This window comes from Camelus dromedarius, chromosome 4 (assembly GCF_036321535.1).
Source record: "Camelus dromedarius isolate mCamDro1 chromosome 4, mCamDro1.pat, whole genome shotgun sequence".
Taxonomy (NCBI): domain Eukaryota; kingdom Metazoa; phylum Chordata; class Mammalia; order Artiodactyla; family Camelidae; genus Camelus; species Camelus dromedarius.
This window is the reverse complement of record NC_087439.1, coordinates 95,544,475-95,560,321: the sequence shown is the minus strand read 5'-3', so window position 1 is coordinate 95,560,321 and position 15,847 is coordinate 95,544,475. Positions and strand designations below refer to the sequence as shown.

Genomic DNA, 15,847 nt, shown 5'->3' with positions numbered 1-15,847 from the left:
TCAGCCACCCTGGGCGGGCTCAGCACCTCCCTCCAGGGAGAAGCAGGCTGGCAGGCACAGGAGGCCAGGCTTCAGGACATCCCTCAGGGCTGCTCTTCTGCGGCCGAAGCGGCCCACGGGCCGGATTCTGCGGCCCGTGTACCAGGCCGGGTTGATGTCAGGGGCTGCAAAGAGGGAGGGCAGTACGTGATCGCACGGGCCCCAGTGTGTGCTCCTGTGGGTGACGGGGCCCGGTGCTCGTGCCCAGTGTCCCCGCTCCCTGCGCAGGCTCTCAGCTCACTGCTGCCCTGTCGCTCAGGTCATTCTGGGGCCCAACTGCCCAGGAGGGGTGCTCAGAGGGCCTGGCCAGGCCATTTCTGGATGCTGGGGTGACATTGGGAAATGAGAATTCATACTCTCCCTTCCTTTCCAGCCCCCCACCCCCATTCTCATGGGTAAAGTGGGCTCAGCCCCAGGCTGCCCAGGTGGTGAGAAGTGAACCCCTCCACCTCCACGGTGTGCTGGCCAGTGCACTTGGGAGCAGGTGTTGGGGCCACTTTGGGGAGAGCTCTGGCCATCAGAGGGCCAAGCCCCCAGCTCTGGGGGACTTAGCGAGGATGGTGCCCCAGCTCAGGAGGTGGCCAGAACCTGCTCATGACCCAGGGGTAGAGTGGTGGGGGCAGGCGAGGGAGGCTGAGGGTCTGAGCACTCACTGTGGATCTCCATGGAGTGCTGGTGGGCGCGGCTGGCCGCCCCCCGCAGGGCCAGGCCCAGCAGCAGCAGGCACAGGAGCCAGGCCCGCAACGCCTTCATCCCCTACCTTCTCACCGAGGCCCGCTGGAGGTGGGATCCCGCGAGGGCAGGCGCATCCTGGGGCAGGAGCAGCGGTAAGCTCACACGAGGACGCGTGTGCACAAAGCTGAGCGCCTCAGCTGATGTGAGCGAGTGTGTGCGGCAGAGTGGATGTGAGTGTGCGTGAGTGTGTGCACCTGTGTCCACGCAAGTGCGTGCATGTGTGTGCACACGGCCGTGCTCCGCTGTGGGTTTCTCCACTCTGGGTTGGGTGGGAGTGAGCATACAAGTGGCAGGCAAACCTGGCCCTCGGCGAACCCCCCTCTCCCCGGGACCCCGTCCCCACCTCGGTACAGCGAGCCTTAAACAAGGTGACCACGTGTGCGTCAGTCTCTGCCGGGCTCAGTCACGTTTGCACAGACACTCTGTCATCAGAAGGAGCCCAGAGGTGTGTGAGCTGTGGGTGGAGAGGTCTGGCCTGTCTTGGAGCTGCCTCGGAGCTGCCTCCATCTGTCTGTCTGTGTTAGGGAACCAGGAGTGTGGGGGGCCTCTGCACTGCTGTGTGTGTTGCACACCCAGCCCTCAGTGGGGGAGGGGGAGGTGGAGGCGAGCAGGTGTGGGGAGCTGCCTGGGGGAGCCCAGGGGTGTGCAGAGGTGGAGGGGTGCAGCCTCACCTCGGACACGGCAGGGGCTGGGGGTGCTGCGCCTGGACCACACTCAGGGGCTGGGACCCTGGGGCCCAGTTCCGTCCTGCTCCATGCCCGCTGGAGAAGGGCCATCACCCCCGGCCTTACCAGGAGCACTCACCCTCCCTGTGACCCCAGGACAGCCAGCAGGACAGCCCTAGGGCAGGTGGTGGGAGAGAGCGCTGTGGGCTGCAGAGGCACCCAGCAAATTCACTTCTCACCCTGCTGGCCAGAGGCCCTGACCTGCCTACAGATCCACGCGGCAGGTGCCCCTACCCCGTGGGGCTGGCGCCTCCTGTAGGGGCCCCACCCCGGGCACTTTAGGAAGCCTGTCTGTTTCAGGGAGGTTGTCTCTGCCGACCCTGGCTTTCCAGCCTGTCCCCGAGCCCCATGGAAAGTGCTCTCCATCTGAGAGATTGAAAATGGCCACCTCTCTCTCCTTTTTTAGAGATGTGCTGGGGTGTCGCACACACAGTGGCAGGGCAACCCCAAGGAGGAGGAAACAGAGGCGTCACTATGAAAGCAGAAGGATAAAGAGGTGGGTCCAAATGGGCTGGGCTGTCTCCTCCTCCCTCTGGGCCGGACCCATGCCGGGTGGAGAGCCCTAAACTGACCGCACCCGGCCTCTGATCCCCCGAGGCCCTGCCTCCCGGGAGCTAGAGGTTTGCTGTCACTGCTGGGATTCCTGGTCTGTGTCCCCAGCAGAGTCGCCTGAGACAGTTTCACCTTCTGTCTCCACGACGGACAGCCTTGCGCACGGGGCCCGGGCATACAGGGGTGGCCCTCAGATGCACAAATGGTGGGGTGGCTGCCCCTCTGTCTCCCTCCCAGGGCTGGTCCTGGATACTAGGACCGACCCATTCCCAGACAGTGAGGGAAGGTTTACGGAGGAGGAGGGAGGAGTGTCTGGGACCCCCGCCCGCTCCAGCATCTGGGAGCTACTCACCGAGGTTCCCGCCAAGGCTGGCCAGCGCTGTGGTGCCGGAGCCGTGACCCAGGTGGGAGCGGCTCACCCTTTATAGTCCCGGGAGGAAGCAGCCTACCCGACGCCCACCCACCCCTCCCCGCCCGCCTCCCTCGCCAGGCTTCATCAGGAGAGATTTTTTTCTTTTTTCCTTTCTTCTATTTTTTTTTTTTTTAAATTCTCATCAGCGAAGTGATTTGTCCCTTCCTGGGTTATGTAATTTCATTTGGGCTGAGTGGTTTTAAAACACATTAGCCTCCCTTCTTCACGCTTCGGGCAGGCTGCAGAGCCAGGCGCCCCGGTCCAGGCAGCGCGGGAGCCTCGTGACACATGGAGGTGACCCTGCGGCCACCTCTCCCCCTCCTTTAAGTCATCGTTTCTAATGGAAAGGTAAAGGGACAAGTCACCTGAGGCTGTCACCACCGTGTGTATCCTCGTAAGCCCTCCCAGACCTGGCCAAGCACCTATGTGTGCGTGGTCTTTCATAGCTGCAGGCATTACATGCAAACCACTTTCGACCGAGCACTTAAAAATACTTTTTTAGGCTTTTGCAGAGGCTTCGTAGTGATGGTTTAAAATAAACAAGTTCATTATTATGATTATAAACCAAATACATGTGTTTCTATTGTAAAATAAATAATAAACAGACTTATTTGTATTTGAAAAGCAATTCATATAATTTGAAAAGAATTGAGCACATGCAGAAAAACAGAAAAACAGAAGCACGAGGTATGTGAGAGCGGCCAGGCAGCTCTCCCAGCGTGTGTCCTTCTCGCGGGCTTTGCTCATGTTTCCTGGGCAGGTTCCCGGGCGCGTGCGTTTTGAATCTCATTCTTTTCTTTTAACAGTCACGGCCTCAAGTTGTAGCTTCTGCCGTTTTAAATAACGGTGCACTATTCTACCATTTAACTTGGCCCTAAGAACTTAACTCATTCCTGTTCTGCGTAAGATTATATCGAGGGTCATTCAAGTGCCACTGAGCGTCACCTTCAGGAGCCCGTCCTGGGGAAGAGACCTCACAGGTGGCTCCCCTCGCACGTGCCCAGGGGACCACATGGCCCTTCACCTGCCTCCATCAGACTTCTGGGGAAAGTTCCAGCACAGCCCGTTGCCCTCCGAGGGTCAGTCACATGTGGGTCTCCTCCCTCCCATGGCTGCCCATTCCCAGTGATGAAGGTTTTGCCGTCGGTGGGCTCCCTGGGAGATCTGGCGTTGGGGGGGGGCGCTGGTGGAGGAGGTTGTGGAAGGAGCATGGGGTTGGGGGGCAGAAGGGCCCCCGGCTCCCACCCGGGGCTGCAGCCTAAGGGCACTGGGACGGAGTCCGTCAGAATTCCCGGGGGGGCTCAGGGTTAGTGAGGGTGGTGATGGTGGAGGACCACTGCCGGGGCGGGGGTTCTGTCTTGGGAGGAGGTGTCCTTTCCTTGCAGATGTCTGTGCAGGCCATTGTGAGACCGCAGGAGCTGGAGGCAGCTTCCTGGGCACTGGCTGGGAGTGTGTGTGTGTGTGTGTGTATGAGTGTGTGTGGTGTGTGTGTGGTGTGTCAGTGAATGTGTGCGTGTGAGTGTGTGTGTAGTGACCCCTCCCCTTTCAGCAGAGCACCTTGGTCACGTGTGGCGTTGGTGCTGATAAATGAAACGGTCACACATTGAGGTCTGGGGGTCATTCTGGCTTCTAGAGTTCACCTGAATTTGATGCTGACTAGAACCTGTTTGTGGCCCCTTAACATACAGTGTCTGTCCGCTTTAATTATTAAGGAAAAGGGCGCACTGACCAGAAGTAAGGAATGTCCCTGTTAAAATCAAAGATGAAATGCCTCCCTTCCTGGGACGCCAAATGCTGGTCCTCCTCTCATGACAAGACTCCCTCCCCAGGTGCCGAGGCCACACCGGCTCGCTGTGTTCGTGCTGATCTGTCTGTGCTTCTGAAACCCTGAAGGGATGTATCCCTGTCTTGTGCACTGCTCTTTGTTTGGACGAGACGTAAAACTGTGCTGAAAACCCTGCTTCTCCAGGGCAGTTCCTCAGAGCTACCTGAGAGGCTGTTTTCTGGGCTATAGTCCTCAGTCTGGCTCAGATAAAACACTGTTTTGTTTCTATTCTAGACTGTTTACTGATTATTTTCATCAGTGGTGGCTGTGCACTGGGGGGCCCACCAGCGGGGGTGACATAGGCATGTGGCGTCCCTGTAGCCTCTCCGCCCACTCAGCATGGAGCAGAGAGCTCGCCCCGCTGAGAGAAGGGGAACGGTGTCCCCCTGCCCCCCGTGGTCTCTGGTGGCGCCCCTCAGAGGACCCAGAGTTACTGAGGGCACTCTGAAGCTGGAGGCCGCGTGACGGCAGCAGGGGGGCAAATGCAAGTGAGGTGGGGGGTCTTACTGCTCGTGACCCCCCGAGCCCCAGGATGGCAGGCCTGGCTGGGGCGTCTTGGGTGACCCTCTGCTTTGGTAGATGGAGCCCCCCCGGGGTGGGTCTGACCGGCGCCGGGAGCCCAGGGAGCCCCTCCCACTCCCTCCTGAACTGGGTCTTGGGCTCAGGGCGGGGGGGGGGCCACGGGCAGGGGCTCAGGGCGGGGGGGGGGGTTGGCCACGGGCTTTTGCTCCCGCTTTGGCCGATCAGTGTTTCATCGGGGCATCACTGGCCTCTTGAGTTTGGGTGCGTGTGAACTTGAACCCATGCTTGAACTTGAACCATGGGTGGAGCTGTGTCCTCTGCCAGGTCGGAAGAAAGTGGTATGGAGGGTTCTTAGGCATCATTTATTCCCTTTCTTTTAGTTACTATTTCATCTGAACACAAACAACACCCCACTTGAGAGAGAAAAGCTAAAGCAGACGCAAAGTCACTTGGGGAAGCAGCAGAGGATCACAACGTGGCTTCCAGCTCCAGGGGAGGCCACCTCACACTCTGTTCTCTCCTCTGCAAAATGGGCTGTTCCGAGGACTAAATGCACTGGGCCCTGTGGAACAGACAGCCACGCTCAGGGAGAGGGAGACGTGCTGACTACGCTCAACGCAGCTGTGAGGGTCCCGGCGGGCTCCCCTTAAAGCTGGACAAGCCACACGACACTCAGACGTAACCCAAGTCCCAGGCTGTCCGAGGTGGAGGGGGTCCCGGAGCTCGTCCACAGACAGATGACAGGTGGCTGGCGGGCATCACTCATGGGCCCCGGTCCTTGTTCTACTGGACTCCACTGCAGGAGGGCTGGACCCTGGGCCTCGGCCTGCCCGTCCGGAGCTCGTCAGCTGCCTCCCAGCAGGTCCTCTGCCCCTGCGTCTGGGCTTCGGTCAAATGCTCACCCGCTGCCACTGGCCCACTCTGCCCTCGGCTACAGCTTAGTTCTCCTGGCCTGTGCGCCGCAGGTGAGCCGGCAGACGGGGTGCGTGGTGGGGTGGGGGTCTAGCCCTCCCTCTTACTCAGCTGGTCACGAGCCCAGTCACTTGTCCTGACACCCCGCAGCACTCCCACAGAAGCACACACACCTGCACATGCTCCAAGGAAGACGGGGACCTGCAGGTGGCTGGTGCGGGTCCGCCCTTCCCGTTCTAGTCACAAGCACAACAGAAGCAAGCCAGCAGTGAAAGGGGCGGAGGTCACACTGAAAAAGAGCTCTGTGTCCTTCAAAAAGTTTCAACTGTTTTGCCCTAAAGGGAAGACATATCAGCTGAGCTGTTTCTCACAGATTAGAGCAGGCCGGCAGGAGGGGCTTGGAGGTCGTCTGTGGATGTGGGTGAAGAGCTGATGGTTTGAGAACCACTGTCAGCTCCCAGCATCGTGGGCAGGGTGTCTTCTTGTCCCCCCACTGGGCCGTGCACAGGGTGATCGGAGGGCATGAGGGCCGAGGTGGAGGGAAGGAAGGACGGGGGCCGCTCTGTCGCTCTGTCCTGTTCAGACGGACCTCTCCTTTCAGGGCTGGTGGGTCATCACAGGTTTCTGTGAAGCACAAACACACGTGGCCACATCAGTGTGCAAAGGCACACACTGGTGCACACAGACACACGGACACACACAGGTGCACACAGACACAGACATACACGGGTACACACGTGCAGAGGAACATATAAACACATGGGTGTGCACACAGGTAGACACAAACTTAGGTACCTGAGTGTGTACATAAAAACACATGGGCATGCACCCAGACAGGCACAGATACATGAGCACTTGCACGGACACACACGTGGGAGTATGCACATGCGTGCACACACACACACGGACGTGCTGGCGAAGGCATCAGTCAGTCCTCTGTGGGTTATTTTACTCAGCCGCGCTCTGCCTCTGTTTCCCCAGCTGTGAATCTGGGTCAGTGACACTAGCCCTCATCACATGGGGTGCACAGACGGAAAGCATCTGACAGTTTAGAGCTCTGAAATACAGGAAGCTGTATTCCAGTTGGAAAGCATATCGATTTTCAAGTCCCAGCTGGCAATTCCTTATCAATTGCCAGCAGTCCTCCCCGGGGATGGCCACGCTCTGGCTTCGGTCCAGGTGGCCTTCTCTGGGCCCAGGTGGGGCCTGACAGGGGGTCTTGGACTTTGTCATTTCCACTCACACACGTTTCCCCTCGTCTGGGGTGGCCCGACCTCATTGGATATGTGTGCCCCACCTCCCTGTCCACCAGCACAAGGCTCGCACACAATCTGAACAATCCCTCTACTGTGAGAGACTTTGAAATCCCGTTTAAAAGCGGAGTTAGTGGGAAGAACAGAGCAGTCACACAGCCCTCCTGGACAGCCAAGCCAAGGGCTCAGCCTCTCGTAACTGGTCTGAAGTCAGAGTTACTGCTGGGGAGCTGCAGCCAGCGGGTGGGATGTGGCTGTGCACCGCTGTGGGGATCCAGGGTGACTGGGCCACCGAGTCCTCACGCCCATTGCTGGCATGTGGGCATCACTTGGTGGCCCCTAGGGGTCAGCTGTTTGAGCTGGTGAAGTGCTGCGGGGGCTCCAGGCAGGGGCACTCGCTTTGGAAGAGTTGGTGCTTTCAAACCCAGACTCCTGTGTGGCGGAAAACACCAGGGACCGTGGTGTCTGAAAAGGGTCTGCAAGAAGCCCTCTGTAGGAATCAAGGCCATGACTCCTTCCGGCCTGGCCTGATATGCCCTGGGCTTCAGGAGAAACCTTAAGGTCCTTCGCAGAGAGCCCTTTCCCGTGGAAGTCAGGGAACAGCTTTGACCCGGCACCTGCACACGTGGTTCAGCTGAATGACCTTGACAACTGGGCGGGCCGGTGGGGCTATGCAGAATCCTCACTGCCTCATGGGCTGTCCCCTCCCCGAGTGTCCTCCCTCATGGGCTGTCCCCTCCCTGAGTGTCCTCACTGCCTCATGGGCTGTCCCCTCCCCAAGGGTCCTCCTCCCTCATGGGCTGTCCCCTCCCCACGCTGAGACCTACCCAGGGTGAGCAGACCCCGTTACTGGAACACTCTGGTACCTTTAAGAAATATTTTCGATGTCCCTTTAAATCTCTTGCTGATTTCCCTTATCTTGTGAGTTTATCCCACTGCTCTACTCTGAAGACTAAATACCGGTATGTCACCCGGACAGGTCACAGGATTTTAAAGCTGCCTCAGTAAACAGAGGAAACCTTACGGCAAAGCTCTGGTTGGAGACTCCCTTCCTGCTGTTGGGGTTCCTCTGTGTCAGGGACCCGTGGTACACGGATTTCCGATCGAAGTCATCACGTTTGTCTTTGGGGAAAACAGAAGGGGGGTTTCTTATTAATCACAAACTTACCCCAAAGAAGTGTCTTCGCTGCCTAAGTAATTTTAAAAGGGGCATGAAAGCAAATAGATCCCCTTTCAAGAAACCACGTCCGCTGGAGGAGTGTGTGCTATCGCTGCGAGGGAGGGAAAGGGTCTCCGCGGCAGGCAGATGGCAGGCAGGGTGGCTTCCAGGGGACCACGGAAGGGAAAGGTGCAACTGGGTGAAGCAACCCCACTTCAGTCTGCAGGCAGCTGGGAGCCCAGGATTGTTTGGAAGCAGACGAGGGACATGGAAAGAACCCCCTGTTAGGACCAGGGATGTGGTGGCCAGGGAACAGCTCAGACCTGGGGTGACAGGAGGCACCACAACAGTGTGAGGGCTGGACTTGCTCAGCAGAGGGGGCACTGGGCCCGGGGCCGGGGAAGGGGCTGCCTCCCCACGACCTGCGGTCGGCCTGCGGGGTGAGTGGTGGGCCAGAACACAAGGTCCCCACAGCCCGGCCCTGCACTGTGGGCCGTTCATCCAGGATGGAGCTGGTGTCCTTGTCACCACCAAGACATCAGGGAAGGCTCATTATGCCCTGCGCCCTGCACAGCAAGACTGGGGGCTGTGCGTCGTATCAGGATGGTTCACATCGCAGGGCACGGAGGCCACCACCACCACCTTTATGAGCTTAGAGCTGCACCTTTCATGTCTCCAGACACCAAGTCGCTGCAGCTGTCCTTGAGGGTGGCTGGCGTGGCGCTGGCGTGACCTTCGAGCATCGGGGGCATGAGATGCTGGGTCCCACGGGTTGCGGAGAAATACGGGGGCCCTGTTGGTCACGTTCATGCCCCTGAGCTCATCTCTCAGGCCCGAGGGACGAGGGAAGCAGGCGACTCTTACCTTGACTTTTGGGGTAATTACTGAGCTTCCTTCTCACCAGACAGGGCACACCCATCACCTGGAAGAAAGGTCTCTGCGCGTCACCGAATTGTTGTCATTGTTGGGAGCACCAGGGGCTAAGTTTGGATTTCTCCTGATCCTCCCAGATTCTGATTCATCAGGTCAGCCGTCTTCTGTTCTCTAGCCATATTTGAATTTTTAACAATATTAAAATGCACATTATCAATAAATTAAGCACCAAATGCCAGAATATAAAGAGGTGCTCAGCTTTTGGAGAACTGCCACCTTTGGGTGGGTGCAGTAGAAAAAGACAAATCCCAGTCCACAGACCTGGGCTCGGATCCTGTCACTACCCCGTAACCGCTGTGATGGGGCGGTTTACATGTTCTCTCTGAACTCAGTCTCCTCATCTGGAAAATGGGCCAGCGTCCCCTTTACAGGGATATTGGAAGATTAATTGTACCTAATGCACTCCCAGCGCCCCACGGCTGCTGGGCTCCACACCTTCCCTTCCCTCTCCCTCACTTGTTAATTACCTGCCTGTCTAAAATGGCCCAGCTTTTCCTCTGTTTTGCCTCCTCAGGGAGGAAGAGAGAGCAAAATGGCCTGATTCCTCTAGAAGTCTTGCCCTCACCCGCCCAGTGATTCTGCCTGGCTTGTTTTGTGGGCTGTCCCTGGAGGTTGGCTGCAGAAGCCTTGAGGGCTGGGCTCCTTGGGACAAGTCAGGGTGCACCATGGCCCTGAGAAGAGGGTGGGGGTCAGGGTAAGGGTCCCTCTTCACTTGTGGTCTGCGTGGTCTCCATCAAGTGGGTCTACCTCCCTGAGCTTCAGTTTCCTCCTCAGTACAGAAGGGGTCCTAGCAGCGCCAGCTCACCTGGGGCGTAAACATTAAATGGAAGGATGGGAAAAAATACAGTTTCTAACTGTATTTAAAACTGTATTTAGCTCCCTGGTGTTGTTATGAGAAGCAGAAGTGAGATGTCCTTGGAGCTTACAGGAGCATCTGGCAGCAGGCAGGAGCTGGAGTGGCCGCCACGCTTTCCCAGGCACCCCTCCCCCAGCCATACGCCCAAGGCCAGGAGACCCCGCCCTCTCCTGGGCAGCTCTTCCCCCCCTTGCTCTGCTTCTGTTAACCCTTCCACCGCAGGATCCTTGGTCTGGGGCTGTGGGGGTGCCGTCCACACCCGACACCCCTGTGCTGTTTTGTGCACACTGGCCCAGTGCTGCACCCCCACAGCCAGGACCCGCATCTCCCAGAGGAGGCCAGTTCCCCGGCCCGGAGCCCGCTGTGCCCCTGCCGGGGGGTGGGCACAGAGCACGGGAACGGTCATCACCCATGCTTGGTGGCCACTGCACAGGACGACTCTGGTGTGATATGCACGGTCTCCTCTCCAGGGCTCTGCGTTACCCTGAGCCAGTTACCCTGTGTGAGGTCTGCCTGCCTCCTCCCCGCCGTCCCCCATCTGAGCTTTCTTGGATTTTCCCCAATGAACATCCTACACCAATTCTCACCTCCCTGTGCACCTCTGTGGACGCCGACCCGTGAGACTTGCCGGCTGCTTAAAGTCCATACGTCTCAGCTCCACCACCCGTGGACTCGCCAGGCTTCTGGAAACGCCAGGCCAGTCTTTCACCCTTTCCCAGCCTTTTGGGCTTGGATGGAGTAACACGTACCTCGGCCTCATCTGAAGGGTCTGCGTTTGGCTCCTTAGGACTCTGGCCAGTTTGCCCAACAAGCCGGGGAAGAAGTATCTGGAGGACGAGGGAGAAGCCTGAGTGTTACTACTGCTCATCGGAGCTCCAGCCACGCGGCGGGCCAGCGGGAGGGAGCCACGGCCGTTCTCTCTGATGCTCAGTGCGGGCCGCTGGGCCGGCGCCAGCCCACCCAGCACCCCTCTCCTGCACTCCGCCGTGAGGGCTGCTGGGTTCAGCCACTTAAAATACAAGTGAAAAGGGAGGCCCAGTTGGCTCTAAGTTTCAGGCCAGCAGCGAGGGCACTCTTCAGTGTGAGTGTGTCCCTGGCGTTGCAAGGGGTACACGTCTACTAGAAAGTGAAAGGACTGGCTGTTGACCTGAAATTCAGGCTGGACTGGGTGTCTTGTGTTTCCCCCGGCAGCCATGTCTGCGGCTCCTCTAGGACTATCCGTCTTCTGCTAGATTTCCTCGCACTGTGATTTATTTGTCTGGCAATTCCCGACTTGAACGGGGAGAAGGCTGTTGGTCTCAGGTTTCCCCCGTGGCAGGCCCCCTGACACTCCGTCCCGATACACTGTCCGCGACGCCTCCCCATCCTTCCACCCTTGTCACACCCGCCTTGAAATGGCGCTTTATTAAGCCCACCAACACAAGGTGTCGTTCAGCTTGCTTCTCCTGGACTTGGCGCACCCACGTGTGTGAATGTGGGTGTGCTTCCAGTTCTCATGCAGGAGCTGAGAGCCCCCCAAAAGTACTGTTTTCAGGTAGAAATGACAGGAACGAATGAAGAACTGGCAATCGACAGCAGGAAACCGAGGCCGGCAGCTGAGGGGGGAGGGGGCGGCCAGCCCGGGGCTGTCGGCGCCGGGGCTCCAGGCACAACCCGCAGGCCCCGCGGCCCCTCCACTCACCGGGAGGTTGGACTTCCTCCGCGGCTTCCCTGAGGGCCTCAGCGTGAGCCCCGCAGCCCGCAAGGCTGCAATCCTGGACTCAATATCCGAAACCTGGGGGAACAACAGACAGACAGACGTCATTTGGATGTCCCAGCTCAACGTCACAGAACAGGTAGAGCAGCTCCCCGGATTCATCAATGTTTCCTCCTAAGGTGGGTGTCCCGACCAGGTGCATGTGCTGGGGACCCTGTTTTTGTTCATCTTCCATGGTCACTGGGGAGGGGCTGGGTGTTCCTTGCAGGTCTCCCCACAAGACAAGAGGAGAGGGGGCTCCATAAATTTCCTGGAGTCTCATCCACGAGGGATGGAAGGAGGGGTAAGGACTGGGGAAGAGTTGGAGGAGGAAGCTTCTGGAAACGAACCAGGCCCCATTCAGATCCATTCGGATCCCTCCATGGGATCTGAAATCCTCTGCAGTCCTCAGGTCTCTCTGGAGTCTGCCTTTTCTTGGACCTGCCACCCACACTCTCCCTCCCACCCCCTTTGCTCCAGTATTAGGGTTTCACTGATGATTCCTGAACTTGCCAAGTCTGACACCACCTCAGGGCCTTTGCACGAGCTGCCTTCGCTCTTAATATCCCTCCCTGACCACTGAGCATCGGAGTGCTCCATGGCGCTACCCTCCCTTGTTGTCTTCAGAGCTCTCTTCATGAACCGGATGATTTTCTTGGTCGCTGACTTGTTCTCTGTCTCCCCCCACTAAGTGTGGGGCTCGGTCTAGGACGTTCACAGCTGCACCTTTCGTGCCCTGCACAATGTGTGCCATATTCGGGGCACTGAGAACTGTTAGCCCAGCGAGAAGGAATGAATGAGCACCAAGCTCTCAGGCTGGCTTGCTTCCATTAACACGCAAGGCCCGGCAATGAGCCCCTCCCTCCTCAGGGACAGACGGGTCCTCGCTGAAGAGAACAGAGGTGGGAACAGGTGTGGCGGGTGCCGGTCCTCCCGCAGCGTGCCCTGAGGGGCAGACCTCCTCTTCTCTGGGGTCCTCAGGGAGGGCGGAGAAGAGCCCAGTCACTTCGGCTGTCCCTGGGAGGTGCCAGCTCTGCCCTTTGACCTCTACACCACTGACACACCCCTCAGCCTAACCCAAGCTCCGGACCCAAGCTCAGGCTCACAGGATGGCTGTCGGTCAGAGTCTGGTCCTGAGCCCTGGGGCCGTCCTCACATCTCAGCCTGCTTCTGGAGGACCCTCCTCCCGGGACAGGGAGGGCCTGTGTCAGCACCTTCCTTCCATGGCTGAAAACGCTGCCTGCCCCTCACCAGCTTAAATTGGAACAGGACTGGGAGTGCGGGGAGGGGCTAGGAGTGTGACTCCCACAGACACCCCCAGGCTCCCGTTCTGGAGCTGACGGGGCGGGCTCCCTGGTGTGAGCCCTCTGGGGGACCGTCCACTGTTGCCAGGCCTTCAGGTCCCCCCACTATCTACCTGGGGGAGCCACCTGCCCTTGGGGACACTGGGGCTACCTCGCTTTCAGTCCGCTGCACCTCGGAGGCCGTGACTGCCACTCTGTCCTCCAGCTCCGACAGCTCCTCGTCTGTGGTCCTGTTGGGCTGCATGGGGTCCTGAGGGCCCCGGGGGTCCTTTTCACATCCGGGCGCTTGGCCTGCAGCCGTGCTGACCTAGGAAAGAGAAGCCTGAGTGTGACCCGCAGCAGAGAGACGGCAGGGCTCTCCCCAGCACACTACCATCCTGAGAATGCTCTTTTCTCTTAACTCCAGGAGCTGGTCAGTCAGGGGCCGGGCACTTGTCCAGAGCCCTTGGTGCCCACCAGCGGCTGCAGCCCGGCCAGTGGCTTAGTTACAAACTGTTGATCCCTGGCCCTACCATGTCCTGCCAACACCGCTCAGGTAGCCTCACCTCCGGGGTGGCCCCAGGGAGGCCCTCGATGGGGGCCCTGTCCAGCCCCACCGCGTCACCCTTGCTCCCCTCCTCCTCCTCTGTGGACGAGGCCCCCTGGTCACTGACGTGGCTGGTCATCTCCTCCAGCTTCCTCTTCAGGGCCGCCTCTTCCATGTCGGAGTCTGTGGGCTCGTTGCCAAATGGACTCTGGAATGGACAAGCCGGGGACCCTCAGTCGGTCATCTGGAAGACCTCGCCTCCAGGAAGCATCCTGGCCCTGAGCACACCTCGGGGTCCGGCTGGAGCCGCGGGGTCATCCGTCCCCCGTGCCAGGTGCCCATGCGGCCTGCCCCAGTCTCCTGACCCAGGCTCCGTCGGGTGAGGCACTCCCTGTGATCCTGACGGCACCCAGGCTGAGATGTACCATTTTTGAACAAAACATTGGACACTCTCACCACTGGGGGAAAATTCCCCCCTCTGCCCCCAAATTGGGTTCTCAAGCCATCTCTTAGGGTTCAGCAGCCTGACTGTAGCAAACTAAGACCTCACTCTGTTTTCATCCTGCCAGCTGGGGCTGCAGAGTGCTGACACGTCTGTTCTCTGGGTTCCCCCTGCTCCCCTGTGTCAAGACTGAAGTACCCCAAGGCTGCGTGGCCCCAGCACCACCCGAGGGCTCTGGGGTACGTCCTGAACTTGCATAAGGACGAGGGCAGTCATGTCCACGTGTGCCAGGCTCTGTGCCCAGTCTCTCCCACGAGCCTCATGTAGGCTGTGCCTTGGGAATCACCCCCCCAGATGCCGGCCCGGAGCTGACTGACAAGTGCCCACCGTGTATCTGTGATGCTTGGGAAACTGCAGACAACACTGTGGGGACGTCATAGTGATGTTTTCCGTGACACAGTGAGTGACGTCCTTTCTGACACACCCCTCCTTGAGTCTCGAGTCAGGGAAGTTGTCACCCCAGGTGAACTTGGACAAGACTTATACATCTCAGAATGTCTATTTATTTGCCTTGGCTGGAAAGACACTCAGAGCTAAACAGTGTTCGCCTCTGGCAGACCTCTTATCCAGACTCTAGCTCGGTCTCTGCTGCTTGAAACTGGTTTTCGGGGTTGTATTTTTTGGTCATAATTTTGCACGTCTTTATTGTAACTCTGGAGTTGGCGCATGAACAGGGGCCAGAGAAAAAGGACCCAACAGGTTAAAAGTAACCTGCTCTGGGCTGGGGGTCCTTCGTTTATTCCAGCTCTGACCCTTACTCGACACGTTGGGAAGGATGCTCAGCGCCCTGGTTCCTAGCCGGCCGTCACTCAGTAAGCAGGGCCTGGGCTGTGGGCAGCCCCGGCTGCCACCCCTTCCTGCACTCCAGCCAGCGGCTCACTGAGCACTGTGTGTTTCGTCTGCCTGTGGACGTGGGCTCTAAGTGGAAGTGCTGGTTTCAAAAAGTGACCAGCATTAGGCGATAAAAACAGAAAAATGGCAACATTATCCCAATTGCCATTTACAGCCAAAATAACATGACAGTAGATAACGAGACTGAAAAGTTAAAGCCAGTTCCATCCTTCAGAGTTCGCTCAGGCCGGAAGTCTTGGCGTCGTCGGACACCTCTTTCTCGCGTCCTGAACGCCCGCTGGCTCTGCCTTCCACAGCGATGCGAGGTCCACCCCATCACCCCGCTGCCCTGTTGGTTCCGCTTCCGCCTCCTGTCTGGACAACCTCCCAGCCTCCTAGCTGGCCTCCTTCTTTCCGCAGCCTGTTCTCAGCGTAACAGGCAGAGGGAGCTCTGAGGGGTGGCGGCAGGAGCGAGGGGGCTGGTCACTCACTGGCTGCCTCTCCTCTGGTCCACAAAGCGGACTTCAGAGTGTGAGGTGAGGGCCCCTCCCGGACCAGCACCACGAGAATTTCAGAGCCTCCTCTTTGTCCCTTCCTCTGGGGAGTGAGGCACCTGCTGGGCTGCCGATGGAAGGCGGGCTGCTTCTCCACCACGATGTTACACCCACGGTGCCCGTCGGGCCGGCTTCCATCCCCCCTCGGCCCCGGCACGCCCCAGGCAAGCAGAAAGCAGTGTTCTCATCATTTAATTTTCTCTGTAAATGGAACCTGTTAAGACAGACCCACCGGCCTCACGGAGCGAATGCTGAGGTCTGGCTGGAGCAGCCGGCGGGGGCGGGGCCGGCATGTTTACTGGGACGCTTTTCCACCAGATCCCAATTTTCTGACGAAGCTCAAAAATCAAATCTCCGTAGAGGCCAGAACGGGTGAAGAGAACCTCTATGACGTTCGGAGGGTAGATTCCATCGGTTCTGATGGGAATAAAACCTTCTCCCAGAGTAAATGAGATTGAGAAACTGCAGAATT

The 15,847-nt window shown here is 58.6% G+C and overlaps 2 protein-coding genes across 2 annotated transcripts in view; both read right to left on the bottom strand.

Moving 5' to 3' along the window:
* PRLH (prolactin releasing hormone) lies at positions 1 to 792 on the bottom strand. The gene is made up of 2 exons (XM_064485440.1): positions 693 to 792; positions 1 to 164 (listed from the first exon to the last, which is right to left on the bottom strand). Exons 1-2 carry the CDS (start codon positions 790 to 792, stop codon positions 1 to 3), a joined length of 264 nt encoding a protein of 87 aa, XP_064341510.1.
* Positions 793 to 5,166: 4,374 nt separating this feature from the next.
* MLPH (melanophilin) overlaps positions 5,167 to 15,847 on the bottom strand; it is a 39,792-nt gene continuing 29,111 nt past the window's right edge. Inside the window, exons 9-15 of the mRNA XM_031452477.2 lie at positions 13,508 to 13,696; positions 13,114 to 13,269; positions 11,605 to 11,697; positions 10,673 to 10,750; positions 8,999 to 9,056; positions 8,000 to 8,097; positions 5,167 to 6,346 (exon numbers count right to left, since the gene is read on the bottom strand). Of these exons, the coding sequence (XP_031308337.2) occupies positions 6,320 to 6,346; positions 8,000 to 8,097; positions 8,999 to 9,056; positions 10,673 to 10,750; positions 11,605 to 11,697; positions 13,114 to 13,269; positions 13,508 to 13,696 (699 nt within the window). The 3' untranslated portion in view covers positions 5,167 to 6,319. The remainder of the gene's footprint in view (positions 6,347 to 7,999; positions 8,098 to 8,998; positions 9,057 to 10,672; positions 10,751 to 11,604; positions 11,698 to 13,113; positions 13,270 to 13,507; positions 13,697 to 15,847) is intronic.

Excerpts from the sequence above, each read along its gene's own strand:
- PRLH (XM_064485440.1), bottom strand. The coding sequence starts at position 792 with ATGAAGGCGTTGCGGGCCTGGCTCCTGTGCCTGCTGCTGCTGGGCCTG. Across the intron at positions 165-692 it reads GCACTCCATGGAGATCCACA|CCCCTGACATCAACCCGGCC; the intron begins GTGAGTGCTCAG and ends CCCTCTTTGCAG.